The 16,922-nt window shown below is 33.0% G+C and overlaps 1 protein-coding gene across 1 annotated transcript in view; it reads right to left on the bottom strand.

The window, feature by feature from the left end:
- TOPAZ1 (testis and ovary specific PAZ domain containing 1) overlaps positions 1-16,922 on the bottom strand; it is a 57,911-nt gene that overhangs the window by 28,928 nt on the left and 12,061 nt on the right. The window contains 6 exon segments of the mRNA XM_016141267.2: positions 1,650-1,713; positions 3,213-3,338; positions 4,052-4,137; positions 7,608-7,747; positions 9,588-9,652; positions 14,362-14,486. Of these exon segments, the coding sequence (XP_015996753.2) occupies positions 1,650-1,713; positions 3,213-3,338; positions 4,052-4,137; positions 7,608-7,747; positions 9,588-9,652; positions 14,362-14,486 (606 nt within the window).

The following is a 16,922-nucleotide window of genomic DNA, read 5'->3' as shown; positions in this document are numbered from 1 at the left end:
CAGACAAATTAATTCTTTCAGTGCAATTGTTTAGGTGAGGAGACAGATTCCTGATGCTTCCTACCCTGCCATCTTCCTACATTGCTTTTTAAAAAAGCTTTATCAATTCATAATGCCACTTTAGTCACTCACCAGAATTGGGTGATTTAACTCCTTGATTTGATCAGGTGCACACAATTCTGGTGAACTAGTAACACTGGATTTTCCTCTCCAGATCTATTTCTAATTCTTACAAGAAGAAATAGTGTTCATATTGTTGGGAATAGCTGATTGAACTCTTGTTATTCTTAAACATTGCAATATGTTGTATATGTTATTAATGGTAAATCTAAAATATTTCAGCTAATAGATTTTTCAGTTAAAATTAATGTAATAAAATTTATCTTTTGTGCTTTCTTTGATTACTTTAACTCACAGGAATTATCACCTTTCAAAAAAAATCTCATAGAAAACCTTAATTCTTTCTACTAAATTGTGAATATACTATATTGATTCATTTAGGTATATATATATGCTAAGCAGCAGCAGTTTTTCAACTGTTTTTAGTCAAAAATTCTAGGAAGATAATTTTAGGTGAAAATTCAAATATAAAACAGATAAAAGAGTACCTACGGCTCTATTGCTAGATATATATCCCAAAGACTTGAGAGTTGGGACTCAGATACACCTGTACACCAATGTTCATAGTAGCCTTATTCACAATAGTTAGAAGATGGACACAACCTAAGTGTCCATCAACAGATGAATGAATAAACAATGTGGTAAATATATATATGCTCCTATTACTTCTACCTTAAATGCTTCCTCATTATAATCAGAATAAGTCCAGACTATCAGTTCCCTCTGATGCTTCCTCTAATTCTTGGGAGATGATATCACCAGCAAAACCAATAATAAACTTGTCAGAGGTTTTGTTTTTAGACAAATGAGATTTCAAGCAGATGAATATGAAGCTAAAGCATTCTATTTCCATCATACTATGTGGCTTTGGTGGCTGTGTCTAGGTGATGAATATGTATAAAGCTTGGTCCTTTCCTCTTGGGGCTCATGATGTAGTAGTAGGGGGGAGATGTGGGAAGAGAATGAGATGAGGCTGTGGAGTCAGATAAGAGCCTAATAAAGGAGGTAATCTTATTTCCTGTGACTAAACCTTGAAAGATGAATATCTTTGCTACGGGGAAAGGGGATGGAAAGTCATCCCAAGCAGAGCGCAGTGGCAGTGGTGGCACTGATATTATAACACAGACTGATCTGTTTAGGGAATTGCACAGAATTCAGTAGGGATGGTGCATCAGCTACAAGCGGTAAGTATAAAAGGAGAAGAATGAAGAAGTAGGGATGATCTAGTTTCTGAAAGATCTCTTTAGAAAATTTTAAGCCAATTAACAATATCCTACTTTCTGCCTTATACCATAAATAAAATTTCTAGGTCATGAAAATGTTAGTATGCAAGGGTATTAATGTTAAGTAGATTACAAATTTTTAAAAATGAAATGACACTTTTAATACTTTCTAAGACCAACAGAGCTACTCTAAGGCATTTGGTTTCATACTTAAAAGTATTAAATTACTTTCAAATTATAAAATACGATAGCACATTGTTTGAAATGTATTAATGAATTTATAGTAATCATTCCATTTTCTCATACCTGCACGTTGTAGCAAACATAGCTCATTGATACTTATATATTTCTTAAACACATCCATGCAAACCTGCATAAGTCACAAAAAATGTAAAATTACCTTTTTACATTTCATAAAAACTACATAAATTCCAATCCTATGTTTCTGCTTATTCTAATTTTAAAACTGAACTTAAAGCAGTGGAATAAAGAAGCTGACATTAGGTTAACTCACAGATTTGATAGCATCCTGAATTAATTACAAAAACATAGAGAAGCTGTCAAAGAAACAGTCAAGGAAACAATCAAAATTAGCAAGCAATTGAGGAAGATAAGAAAATCCTTGAATGTTATAATAACCTTATTTAGGTTATTTACAAAAATAACCATTACTGACTCAAGAATTAGAACAGAGACTCTAGAAAGAGACCCACTCATACACAATCAGCTGATTTATGACAAGGTGGCATTGCAGTGCAATAAGGAAAAAATGGTCTTTTTAGTAAATAGTGTTGGGTAATCTGGGGATCCACATGGGGAAAAAAAATGTATCTTGACCTTCTCATACCATAAACAAAAATCAATTCTAGATGGCTTAGAGTTCTAAATGCAAAAGATAAAACAATAAAACTTTTAAAGGAGAAAAATAAGTGAACATATTCATGATCTTGGCAAAGGTTTCTTCAACAAGATGCAAAATGTTAACACCGTAAAAGAAAAAAATACACAACATCGGACTATATAAAAATTAATTCTATTTATCAAAAGACACCTTTAAGAGGGTGAAAAGGCAACTTGTAAAATAGTAAAAGGTATCCGCAATATAAATCCAACAAAGAACTTACATCCACACTATGTAAAGAATTCTTAAGATGGATAGGAAAAAGACACTCCCATAAAATATAGGCAAAATATTTAGATATTTCCAAAAAGGAAATATCCAAATGTCCAGTAAAGATTTTGAAAGATGCTCAGATTCTTCAATCACCAGGGAAGGCATCATTTCCCACCCAATAGGAATGACTAAAATTAAAAGGCTGATAATACTAAGAGCTAGGAAGGATGTGAAATAATCAGAATTCTCAGACACTGCTGGTGAGCGTATAACTTGGTAAACCACTAAGGAAATGGTTGGCAGTATCTACTAAAGTTGAACATATGCAGACACCATGAGCCAACAATTCCAGTTTTAAGTATAACCCATCATAATATGTACATATGTTCACCAAAAGACATGTAGAAGAACACTGACAGCATCACTGTTGTAATTACCAAATTTAGAAACTACCCAAATGTCCAAATGTATATTTATCAACAAATATGTTTTGATATACTCACACAATGAAATATTCAATATTATATAGCAATAAGGAGGAAACATCTACAATTGAGTAAAAAAATATAGATGAATGTCAAAAATATTGAGCAAAAGAATGCCAGAAACGAAATACAGATTGTATGATTTCATTTATATAAAGCACAAAATCAGGCAAAGCTCATCTATCAAGAGTCAATGAAAATCTACATTAAATCATATGACTGAGATGACTATAAAAACAATCTCTACTTCAAAGACTTTATGTATTTTACCTTTTCATCCCCTTGCTCAGGCACATGAGCAAACTTGCATTGTGATCGCTCACAGCCACGTAAAGTATTAAAATGAAATTTGCAATATCTGTGGGGTAGTATCAACCCTAGGGGCTTCTGAAACACCTAGAAAATCAGAAAAATTCCCTTTGTTATTTATAAAACACTTATTATAATCAAGTGAGAAAGCATTTGAAGCGACTACAAATATATACCCCAAACAGCATCAAAATAAATTGCTGACTTGATTAAAGAAATTAAACTTCAATTTATATCTTTAAAATAATGAAAAAAATAAATTTAAAGTTAGTTGTCTGAATTTTTACAATTTAGTGTAAAATATTCCATCGAAGTTGTTACTGTTTTACATCTTGTTAAAAGTTTATACATTCCATCTTCCTTCTCGTGTATCTGCCCTGTTTGCTTTCACAAAAAGTCAATTCTACTATGATATGCACTATATTTCAAGTGTATTTATTATAACCTAAATTTTCCTTAGTTTTTCAGATTAACAGAAAAAGGCAAATGACAGAATCAAAGCTTTTTTACAATAGATTTTTTCCTATAAATGGCTCTATACCACTAGCTTTCCTTTATATGTAGAAAATATTCATCTTGCATTTTCTATTTTGGATATCCATCCCCTCTTTTGCTTTCAACCTCTTATGTTATTTGTGAATATCCTCTGAATCATTACTCATTTTCTGCCTCTTACCACTAACTCCAATTCAAAATCCATATAATATTCTAGAACTGCTTAAAAAGTGAGTCAAGGAAATACAACCAGAAAGGCCCAAAGTATTTGCTTTGTAGGATCAATTTTTTAAATGGAGACTTACCCCTACATTTTTTTCTCTCTTAAATATTTCACAGGTTTCAGGATTCTGCAACTTTAGGAGAGAATGTTTTCCCAGAAATCTGAAATCTAGAAATGATTAAGAATGACATTACATACCCATAGGTCACAATTCACTCCCTTCATAACAATGAAATAAACGATCGCTACTATCTGCTTTAAAGTTTCACTCAGGACTATTCATGCTCAGTTCACAGGCTGTGCTGCCATAGGTGTTACTGTGAAATATGGAGTGATTTACATTTTAGGTGCTCCTTAAGTATTTCTAGACCTGAAATTTTTATTTAATTATAAACTGAAGATACTTTCCTAAAAGCTTTACACAGAAGCACTGAGCACTGCATTCAAATGATTGTCTCTATAAGTTAAACAAATACTATACACAATAAACCTTCCTAAGGGAAGACAACTACTGACAAACCCAGGTGCTATGGACTAAACTGTGTTCCCTCACTCAAATGCCTCCAACGTGACTTTATTTGGAGATGGGTTTTTTAATGGAAGTATTAAGATTAAAGGGGTCATAAGAGTGAGGTCTTGATCTGACAGAATGAGTGTCCTCTCCACACACACACATGCACGGAGGAAAGGCCATGTGCAGACTTAGCAAGCAGGCAACCATCAGTAAGCCAGGAAGAGGCAGAAACTGAAGCCTGCTAGAACCTTGATCTTGGACTTCTAACCACCAGAACCATGTGAAATAAATTTTTATTGTTGAAGCCACCCAGTCTGTGGTATTTTGATATGGCAGCTTGAGCCGACAAATATACTGTACATCATATCATGTAATGTTGGTATTTTGAAATGAGAGGACATTAAAAAAAATTTTCTAAAGATAAATATTTTTTTTATTGATCAAGTTCTTGTCAAGATGGCAGAGGAAGTAAATGCTGTGCTCACCTCCTCTCATCATCAAAATTACAACTAAATTATAGAACAGTAACCTGAAGAACCATCTGAAGACTGTCTGAACAGAAGTCATAACTAAGAATACAAGAAGAAGCCATGTCAAGACTGGCAGGAGGGACAGAGATGTGGACCAGGCAGGTCACACAGCCATGTGTGGTGGTTGGGAATCGGGAAGAATATCTCAGTTGCAGAGGTCTCCACTGAGGAGTGAGGGATTCCGGCACTGTACTAGGCTCCCCATCATGAAGCACCAGTGCCGGGACGATCCCCACAACATCTGGCTGCGAAAATCAGGGCTAATTCCATCTGTCTGGGTAAAACAAAAGGCTACTAGAAATTGAGGCATTCTATTAAAGGTCCCATATATAGATTTACTCACAGGTACTCACCTTAAACACTAGTAAAGAAACAGAAGCTTGAAAGGCACCAGAAAAATACAGGGAGAACCTGAATTGTGTAGCTTCAGGATGAGGGCTGGAGAGGCAGCCGCCTCCCTGGGTTGAGCCCTCCCTTCACCGCCTGTAGGCGGGAGCCAAATCTGAATCTGTATTAAACTGGCGAACACCTCTTACCCCACCCGAATGACTATGAGACCCCATCCCACCCGACTCACATACCACCAGAGGCTCTTTCAGCAGAAGGCAGCTGGCCTTGGCCTGCACTGAGAACTTAAAAACTCTCAAAGGTCCGCAGGCTCCAGGCAGGTGATGGTTGGCCTCAGTGGGCCCTGTGCATCTTGCTGAGTGATGAACCCAAAGAGGCCCATGCCAAGACACATCAAAATTAAAATACCAAAGGTTAAAGACAAAGAGAGTATCTTAAAAGCATCAAGAGAAAAGCAATTAGTTACCTACAAGGGAGCTCCCATAAGGCTCTCAGCTGATTTCTCAACAGAAACTTTGCAGACCAGAGGGATTGGCACGAAATAGTCAAAGTGATAAAAAGCAAGGACCTACAACCAAGGTTACCCTACCCAGCAAGGCTATCATTTAGAATTGAAGGACAGACAGACAGCTTCTCAGAGAAAAAAGCTAAAGGAGTTCATCGTCACCAAACCAGTATTATGAGAAATGTTAAAGGGACTTCATTAAGAAAGAAAAAATAAAAAATATGAATAAAATAACTATGTGTCTATCAACGGTTACTTTAAATGTAAATGGATTAAATGCTACAATCAAAAGACAGGGTCGCTGAATAGATAGATAAGAAAACAAGATCCTTACATATACTGCCTATGAGACATCCACTTCAGATCAAAAGACAAATAGAGACTGAAAGTCAAGGAATGGAAAGATTTCATAAAAATGAAAATTTTAAAAAAAGCTGTGGTAGCAATACTTATATCAGGCAAAATGGCTTTAAAACAAAGGCTATAACAAGGGACAAAGAAGGACCTAGTAATTCTACTTTTGGGTATTTATCTGAAAAAATCCAAAATAATAATTAGAAAAGACATATATATCCATATGTTCATCACAGCATTATTTACAATAGCCAACATAGAGAAGCAACCTAAATGTTCATCAGCAGTTGAATGGATAAAGAAGTACTACATATATACAATGAAATATGACTCGGCCATAAAAAGAATGAAATCTTGCCATCTGCAACAACATGGATGGACCTAAAAAGTATTATGCTAAGTGAAATAAGGCAAACAGAGAAAGACAAATACCATATGATTTCACTTATATGTGGAAGCCAAAAAAACAAACAAACAAAATCAACTAACAAACAAAACAGGAACAGACTCACGGATAGAGAGAACATTTTGAAGGTTGCCAGAGGGAGAGGGGGAGGCTGCGGGACTGAGTGAAAAAGGTAAAAGGGATTAAGAAGTACAAATTGGTAGTTACGAAATAGTCACAGGGATATAAAGTACAGCACAGCGGATATAGTCAGCAATACTGTAAGACCTATGTACAGTGCTGGGTAGATACTAAACTAATTGGGGGAATCGCTTCGTAAGTTATATAAATGTCTAATCATTATGCTGTACAGTTGAAACTAATATAATATTAAATGTCAACCGTAATTGAAAATATAAAAATAAAAAGTTTTTTATTTTAAATAATTTCATTTTTTACTTTGGCAGCTTCTGGATATAATTTGAACAAGCTGGAGTTTTTGCTGTATAGCTTTTCAGTAATTTTCATTATGAAAACTAAGGCTTTTTAGTATAAAACGCATGACCATCATGGGCTTGCTGCTATAGTATGCAACACCAGGTGGCATGAAGGCAGTAATGGGAAAGTATAAAAGAATTAGGAGTGAGTTATACAAAGAGATTTTATTGTTCTAAATTAATTCCTCAATTGAGCTTATTTTTATGAAAGCGTTCTGAATTATCAAAAGAATTGATAGAAATTCTAAAATACATTCTAAGATATTCAACTAAAATATGAATATATCAGCTATAATCTGTAATTTACCTACCATTATCACATAATCTACCATTATCACATAAATACAGATATTTCAGAAAAATATCTTTTCCATCAAAAGTACTAAGTACACAAAAAACCTTTTAATTTAAAAATATTCTATGCTTGTTTCAATATATTTTTTTTGTTTGTTTTTGGTAGGAAAATCTATCAAAAGGCAATAGAATTTTATTAGTAAAAGAGTACCATTTATCCAGGGCTTCAGTAATGTGTCTTCTTGATGAGCACTTAGATTCAACGGCGGCACTGATAAACACAGAGGTTTTGGGCCCAGTGTTGCTAACTGACATTCGCCCAACATAATCTCTGCATTTTTAGAATCTTTGCTGTGTGAGCAGAAAAAGCAAAATCAGAATTTAAATTTATTCCCAAAACATAATAAAAGTAATGAGAATCAAATTAAGTAGAAACATAACCTAATACTATGTATATGCTGTATACTATTATCATACTATGATTCTTCAGTATTTTCAACAGACTGTTTTCTGCCTTTTCAACTAGAAAACCAAAGTTTGTTAAATGATTGGAGTAAGGGTAGGAGTGAGGTGGTGGGGTTAAAACTAGAACAAAGTATTTTTGATTATACCAGACAAAAGGTTTGAGGAACTGGGCTAGCATTCTAATCCAAATTTCATTCAATTACACTGTTGTAAGTACAATAAAATAAATGAATGATATATTTTCAGGACAAGTATATATAATAAATTTATACATGTACTTGAGAGCATCCTTTGGGAAGAAAGCATAAAAAATGTATTGTTCTCAGTTGCTGAATTAAACAGTTTTGACTATATTCTACCATGTGAGAATCTATATAAAACCTATTTTAGAAAAACAATCTGGAGGTTACTTACCCAGAAAAATAAGTTACTTAAGCAAGGGTAAGGGTAGGGAGTCTCTCAGACCTGACAGATGTAAACTTACTTTTTAGGAGAAGGATTACTCAGATCTTTATTTTGCCTTAAAAACAATTCTAATAAGCTTTTTTTTCAGCAGGGGTTCCCCAGGCCAGAGGAGAATAAAAATAGTAAGAAGGGCTCACACTTGTAACAGTGGAAACTTAGTAGCATTGATGGAGTTCAAAAATCACACAAAATATTTACTTCTTTAACTTGAGAAGTCATGGGTAGAGGTAATCAACATAACCCGCTCAAAAAAAAAAAAAAAGCAGTAACATAAAACAAAGAAATAAGAATTATGGGATTTTATAGATGGATGAGATTCTCTAGTAAAATTTTTAAAATTTTGATTGGATGACTGAAGCCCAGAGTAATGTGACTTGCCGATTGTCACACTCCTGGTCATTATAGTAGAGTCAAGGTGATGATAAAACTCTGCAATGACACTATTTAGTTTGTAAGCTAAATGCTTTCAATAGAAAAAAGTTAACTCTGTCACTTTTTCTTTAAGATCTCCAAAGAGTCATGAATCTACTGAGCTCCTGTGCCAATTTAATTCTTACCTAGGCTTTTCCTTAATACAATGTTTCCCAAACTTTACCATGTATCCATTTCAGCTGGTGACCTTGTTGAAACACAAATTCAAGGGCCCCATTTCCAGACTGTGTGATTTGGGAGGTTGAGGGTGGGACTCAATAAACTGTATTTTTGACAGGTTCCCACATGGTGCTGCTGCTCCAAGGATCACACTTTGAGAACCACTGCCTTCACATAAAATGACTTGAACATAGTCATCACCTGATCTGAGTGCGCTTTGCTTCAACGGCAAAACTGGGGCGGAGGATGGATCAGATGATCTCCAAGGTGCCTTACAACTCTAAATTTGATATTTATATATGTTCTGGTAAGTATACTGTAACTTTTAGTACTAATTAGTGCAGTCACATAAAATACCTGCAAACCGCAATGTTCACCTCATTGTAGTCACTCTTACCTTCATAAAAGTCATGTACACATTCTTTTATTTTATCATTATGCCTTATTCCTTTCTCAAAAAAACACTTGAGTGGCTCAAAATTTAGTGACAGTTTTAAGGTAACTTAAAATATCCCTGACATCTAGGTATACCTGACATATTCATAATACCCATGTACTTTTAGGGCATAGCAGTCCAAGTACATACTGCAGAAAATGAAAAGCACATTCATGATACAAATTATATGAATAACTGTTTTAAAGTTATATAATTAAAAATTATGTTACAGACCTTTTACAAACTTCATGAATATTTTCTTTTTCTTCTTTAGCAGTCACTTTGTCTGAAAATTTACACTGTGAAGATATGGTTAAAAAGAATAGGTGAATATATATTCCATATTAAGCTATGAGGTTTACCCGATTTATTAGACTGTATTAGATGTTAATTAAACAACTGGCTTATGGCCAACCCAGAAAACAATTCTATTCCACATTATTTAAAATACTGAAGATTGACTTAAAAATTTCCATTGTTGCTTAAGTGAAAAATGAATATAAATCGATATCTTTGCTCAGCTTTTGATATCACCTTTATTTATTATACAAGCCAACATTTCAAATCATTATTATGGACAATTAAAGTTATGCTTTTTTTCATTAGGAAAAAACCTTTGAGTGATTTTTATTTTTAAATGGTATTTATGAACATAAATTTATTTTTCTTTAGAAACATTTATAGGTATTTAAAACATTGCTATACTTAAACATTTCACAAAGTTTTGGGTATTGTGATTTTCTACTTACTATAAGAAAGGTATACATGCTCAAATATTAAACTTTTGAAAAAACAGGCACTAAGAAGATAAACACACAAATCACCCATCGCTTGAGCAGAGATAACCACTTAATATCTTACTTATATCTTCCTAGTCTTTTAAATTTTAGTAATATTTTATTACTAAATTTATTTTATTGAGAAATAATTGACATAGAACACTGTATGTTTCAGTGTACAGCATGATAATCTGATTTACATATGAAATGATTACTGCAAACGGGTTAGCTAACATCCTTCACTTCATATAGAGACAAAAAAAATTTCTCCTTGTGATGAGAATTTTTAAACTTCACTTTCTTAAAAACTAGGTTTTTTAAAGTTCATAATCATATTTTACAATAATGGTGCATACTGTATATACTATCAGAACCCTTAGGAAGAACTACAAAAATCACCTGAGAACTATGAAACATTAACAAACCAAAAGATACACCATGTTCCTGGATGAGAATATTAAAGGCAAAGATGTTAATTCCTCCCAAATTAATTAATGCATTTTAGAAGCTTTACAACATGAGCTTAAGGTACTCTTGGAAGAATATGACAACCAAAAGTGTTTTGGATTTATATTACATGTTAGCATCTCTTAAAGCAAGTCTTCCTTACTATTTTCATTTTCCAGTTAATTGATAATATGATACTAGTATATGATCTGAGCAATCAATGAAACAAGAGGGAAGTAAAAGAACAGTTCCATATATATAAAAATTTGAAAATTTGAAAATATTTTTAAATGGCATTTGAAATTTGTGAGGATATAATTCAGCAAATGATAGAACAGGCTCATTAACTGGCTAGAAAATAAGCTTGGTACCCACTCACTGTATGCCAAACATTTTTTAGGTCCATTAAAATTTTAAATAAACAACGCTGAAAGTAGCAAAAATAAAGGTCGGTATTTATATAATTTATAGGGTGGAAAAAGCCTAAGCGACGACGTCAAAGGTAGAAACTATAATTATGGTATCAACAGGTTTGAATATAAATATTTAAAATGTTTCCATATGTTAAGAGACTATAAAGTACATAAAAAGCCATCTGTCAAAATTTAAAAGGGTTACATTGTTTCTACATTCCTTCTCCCCAGATAAATTTCAGATTTAGATTGATAAAAAATTTAAACATAACATCCAAAAAAACATAAGAAAATATGAGAAAATTTTTAAGTTTGAAATGGGGAAGAGTTTTTCTAAATATGTCTCATAACTCAAATATCATTAAAAAAAACTGACAGATTTGACTAAATAAAAAAGCTCATTTTAGGTAAAAAGTTCATAAACCAAGTCAAAAAGTAATGAAAAACAGAAAAAAGTATGGCCACATAAGACAAAGAACAAATATGTATAATACATGAAAAGTTCCTACCATAATAAAAGATCATAATCGCAAAAGAAAAATGGGCAAAGAACATAAAAAAGAAATACATTAAAAAATATAAATGGCTTTTAAACATACTAAAAGATGCTATTAGACTCATAAGAGGAAAGCAAATCAAAACAAAAAGTCATCTGTACAAATAGAAATATGAATAAAAATAAAAAAATTTAATACTGAATTGGTGAGTGTGTGGGGAGAAAACTGGCATTCCTATCCAATGTTGTTGGAAGTATAACTTAAAGCAATCTCTATGTAGGCCAATTTGACAATTCTACTTCTAAGAATTAATCCAAAAATGCTTGCATATATGCAAAACGCCTTATGCTCAGGATGCATAATGCAATAATATTTAAATAGCAAAAAATGGGAACAAATCAATGTCCATCAATAGTGGTACTTGACTCATATTTAGAAAAATATTTATACAGTGGATAGAGTTATAAAAACAAAGCATCATCACATATATTGAAAAGAGACATTCTCCATTATATATTAAGTTTGAACAAGCAAGATAAAGAATGGTATGTTACCGTTTGTATAAAATTAAAAAGAATACACAATAGGTCCACTTTGAGAAATGTCAGAGTTATCTCTTATTGGGCTAATCCTTCTACAGGTAACAATTAAGACCTAGGCAAAAAAAAAAAAAAAAAAAAAAAATCCTTGCTTAAAAGTACTGAAAAAACATGAAACGGCAGACTCTGGAGGCAAGGCTACACTTGGAAAGAGGGAATGGCACTGGGTAACTGTCTTGTTTTTTATGGTGTTAATCTACTTGGAACCACTTGAGAAGGCCAAAAATTTGCCTTATTGAAGCAAAGAACCAGATGAAAGAGTTTAGGGCAAGGTCAGACACTGGGAAGGCTGGGAGGCCTGAAAAGGAGAGAGACTAAGACAGGAAGCCCTAAAATCTGCTTACAAACTTAGTTCAAATCTCTAGTTCACCCTTAAACCATACCTGTGTAAGGGAGACTCCAAACAGCCCAAATAAGACTGAAAGAACTGAGGAAAGATTTCAACTGCCTGCTACCACAGGGGAGTAATGTGGAGGTTGAGTTCACCTGAGCTAAAACGTAAGCATGCACTTAACACAAAGCCCAGCAACTGTAGATCTGGGCGTTTATCCCAGAGAAATTAAAAGTTAGGTTCACACAGAAACCGGTACACAAATGTTTATAGCAGCTTTATCTGTAAAAGCCAAAAACTGGAAATGATCCAGATAACCCATGCCAAGGAGTGTTACTAAGCAATACAAATGAATGAACTACTGAAACATGCAGCAAACTTGATGAATGTCCAGAGGATTATACTGGGTGAAAAAAAAACTAGTCCGAAGAGGTTACATATTATATGATTCCATTTCTATAACATTTTTAAAATGACAAAATTATAGAAATGGTTGTCAGGGCTTAAGGAGGTATTAGGGGTAGGAGGGAAGGAAGTAGGCATGGCAATTAAAGGGCAACACAAGGGACCCTTGCAGTGATGAGAATGTTTCGGATGTTGGCTATATTAATGCCAACATTCTGGTTGTGATATTGTATTAATGACAACATTCTGGTTGTGATATTGTATTAATGCCAACATTCTGGTTGTGATATTGTACTGGTTTTGTGATGTTACTGTAGGGGGAAACTGGGTAAAGGGTACATGAGATCACTATTTTATTTCTTACAACTGCATGTGAATCTTTATCTCAAAATTAAAAGAAATGTGGGATGCCACTAAATCACAATTCATGCGTAAAATTATAGCACTAGGTGGAAAATAAGTTTCAAATCAATGATTTCAGCTCCAACCTTAAGAAACTATAAAAAGAAGAGCAAATTAAATCCAAAGTAAGCAGAGAAAAAATGATCAGAGTAGAAATCAGTGAAATCAAAAACAAAGAAACAAGCAAAACTCAAAGTGAGTTCTTTGGGAATGGTAATAAAATTAATAATCTTCTAACCAACCTCCAATGAATCCACTTTTATTTCAAAATAAAATTATAGAGATGGAAAACATTAAGGGTTGCTAAGGTTAGAGATTTTACATGTGGGGAGGGAGGTGTTTAGTCACACGACTAAGGGGTAACATTGGGGAAATCGTAGTGATGGAATAATTATCTTGTTTGCAGTGGTGGCTGCAAAAATCTGTACACTTGATAAAACACAGAACTACATACACTCAGTGTACTAATGCCGAATTCTTGTTTCTGGTATTTTACTTTAATGTGTAACCACAGGGGGAACCTAGGTGAAGGGTATACAGGTCTTCTCTCTACTACTTTTGCAACTTCCCATGAACCTACAATTACTTCAAAATGAAAAGTTAAAAATATAAAGTACAGTAGCATTTTAACTGTCTGGGGTTCAAAACTAGAATCATTAAGTGATTATTACCATCGTGAACTGAAAAACTGTTACATATGAATTCTGAGTATTAACTGATACATAGGGGAAAGAAAAAACAAGGTTTCTGGAAAAGACAGAATACATATTATGTATGTATACATATATACATATATATGAATACATACATATACATAATATATATTCATACATAAATATAAAATGGATAAGGAAGCATTTCTAAAAATTCATAGGAAACCATATGTAAAAGCAGAAAAGTGGTAGATCAGGCACATGTCCTGTTAAGTCAATCTACTTATCCTCTAAAGTTCCTCAAAACCTGTTAACTGTGCTTATGCAAAACATCAAGCAATATATCCCATGGCCAGGAGAATGTGATTTTGTTACTCAAGAGAAAGGAGTTAACTTGTCATCTGACAACACTGTTAAGATGAATTTCCATATTACCACTATTTAGACCAAAAAATAAGAAAGTGTAAAAGATTTCCTAGTACCTTTTCATCCATGTCTGAACTTATTTGTTCACTGAAGTCTCCCAGTTTTTCATTTTGAGACGTCTCATTAGTAACTTCCCCTAAGGAAATGTTTGCACCTTTAAAATCATGTTTTACCTCATTTGCTGAAAAGAAATAATAATCAACGGTAGAAACTACAAATGACAAAATAATCAAGTCACTCAAAGATTATTCTAAAAACGAGTTAGAATTCAGAGACTCATTTAAAAGTCCAATGTGACAAATATGAAGTCGAGTTTTCAGCAAATTATACAATTATTCTTCCCTCTCTACCAAATAGTTCTATCATATGGTATAAAAAGAATTGGCAGTAAGATAAAATTGAGACATATTAAGATAAACTTAAGAACCTTTCTTGATCAAGCCCAGCTATTTTCTTCTTTCTTTAAAAACTGAAAAAAAATTTCAATTAGTTGACATGTAAGATTGTATTAGTTTCAAGTGTACAACATAGTGATTAGATATTTCTATCTTATACATTGATCACCTTGATAAGTCTAGTAAGCATCTGACACCATACTTATTACAATATTACTGACTATACTCCCTATGATTTTATATCACCATGACTGTTTATATAACTGGCAATTTGTACATCTTAATCCCTTCTCCTTTTTCACCCACCCCCCGCAACCTTCCTCTTATCTGGCAACCACTATTTTGTTCTCTGTAATCATGAGTTTGTTTCTACTTTGTTCATTCGTGTTTAGATTCCACATATAAGTGAAACCATATGGTATTTATCTTTGTCTGACTTATTTCACTTAGTGTAATACCCTCTAGGTCCATTTGTTGCAAATGGCAAGATTTTATTCTTTTTTATAGTTAATATTCCATTATGTATATGTACCACCTCTTCTTTATCCATTCGTTTACTGATGGATACTTAGTTTGGTTCTATATCTTGGCTATTGTAAATAATGCTGCAATGAACACAAGGGTGCATATGTCTTTTCAAATTAGTCTGGTGGATTTCTTTGGATAAATACCCAAGAGTTGGATTGCTGGGTCATATGGTAGCTCTATTTTTAACTTTTTGAGGAATTTCCATACTGTTTTCCATAGTGCCTGAAGCAATTTATAATCCCATCAACTGTGTACACCCTCACCAACACTTATTTGTTGATTTATTGGTGATAGCCATTCTGACAGGTGAGGTGATATCGCTGTGGTTTTAATTTACATTTCCCTGATGATCAGAGCTGTTGAGTATCTTTTCATGTGTCTATTGACCATCTGCATGTCCTCTTCGGAGATGTCTATTCACGTTCTCTGCTCATTTTATAATCAGGTTGTCTTTTGGTGTTAAGTTGTATGAGTTCCTTATATGTTTTGGATATTTACCCCTTATCGGATGTATATTGATGAATATCTTCTCCCATTCAGTAGGTTGTCTTTTCATTTGTTGACGGTTTTCTTCACTGCAAAAACTTTTGAGTTTGCCGTAATCCCATTTGTTTATTTTTTCTTTTGTTTCTCTTGCCCAAGGAGACATATCCAAAAATATATTATAGAAGCAATGTCAGAGTTTATTGCCTATGTTTTCTTCTAGTAGTTTTATGATTTTGGGTCTTACATTTAAATCTTTAATCCATTTTGAGTATACTCTTCTATAAAGTGTAAGAAAGTGGTTGAGTTTTTTTTTTTTTTTGCATGTATCTGTCCAGTGTTCCCAACACCATTTATCGAAGAGACTGTTTTTATACCATTGTATATTCTTACCTCCTTTGTCATATATTAATTGACCACATAGGCGTGGGTTTATTTACAGGCTTTCCATTCTGTTTCATTGACCTATGTGTCTGTTTTTATGCCAGTACCAAGCTGTTTTGATTACTTGTAGTGTAGTTTGATATCAGGTAGCATGATACTTTCAACTTTGTTGTTTTTTTCTCAAGATTGCTTTGTTTATTCAGGGCCTTTTGTGGTTCTATTAAATTTTAGGATTATTTGTTCTGGTTCCATGAAAAAATGCCATTGCTTTGGGTAGTATGGACATTTAAACGATGTTCTTTCTATTCATGAGCACAGTATATGCTTCCATTTATTTGAAGAAAGAAATTGAAAATACAACATCTTATAGTTTTCCAAGTACATGTCTTTCACCTCTTGGTTAAATTTATTCCTAGGTATTTCATTTATTTAGATGCAATTGTAAATAGGATTTTCTTAATTTCTTGTTCTGATGTTTTATTATTGGTATATAAATTGCAACTAGTTTCTAAATATTAATTTTGTATCCTGCTACTTTACTGAATTGATTTATCAGTTCTTTAGGGTTCTCCATATATATAATATCGTGTCATCTGCAAATGAGTTTTACATCTTCCTTTCTAATTTGGAGGTTTGTCTAGCTTTTTTCTATATATGTTTAAAGCTTGAAAGTCAAAGTAAAATTAGCTTTCAAATTGTTATTTTCTGTAAAGAACCAGGTATTTAAACCTATGATTAGCTATTATTTAAAGTTTCTGAAGGACTCATATTTAAAATGTGATGAAGCTTAAATATATATTTCGATTTCAAAATAAGACTATAAAAAT

This window comes from Rousettus aegyptiacus, unplaced genomic scaffold, assembly GCF_014176215.1.
Source record: "Rousettus aegyptiacus isolate mRouAeg1 unplaced genomic scaffold, mRouAeg1.p scaffold_m13_p_4, whole genome shotgun sequence".
NCBI classification, from domain to species: Eukaryota; Metazoa; Chordata; class Mammalia; order Chiroptera; family Pteropodidae; genus Rousettus; species Rousettus aegyptiacus.
Note: the sequence above shows the minus strand (reverse complement) of the source record. Positions and strands in the feature narration are given on the sequence as shown.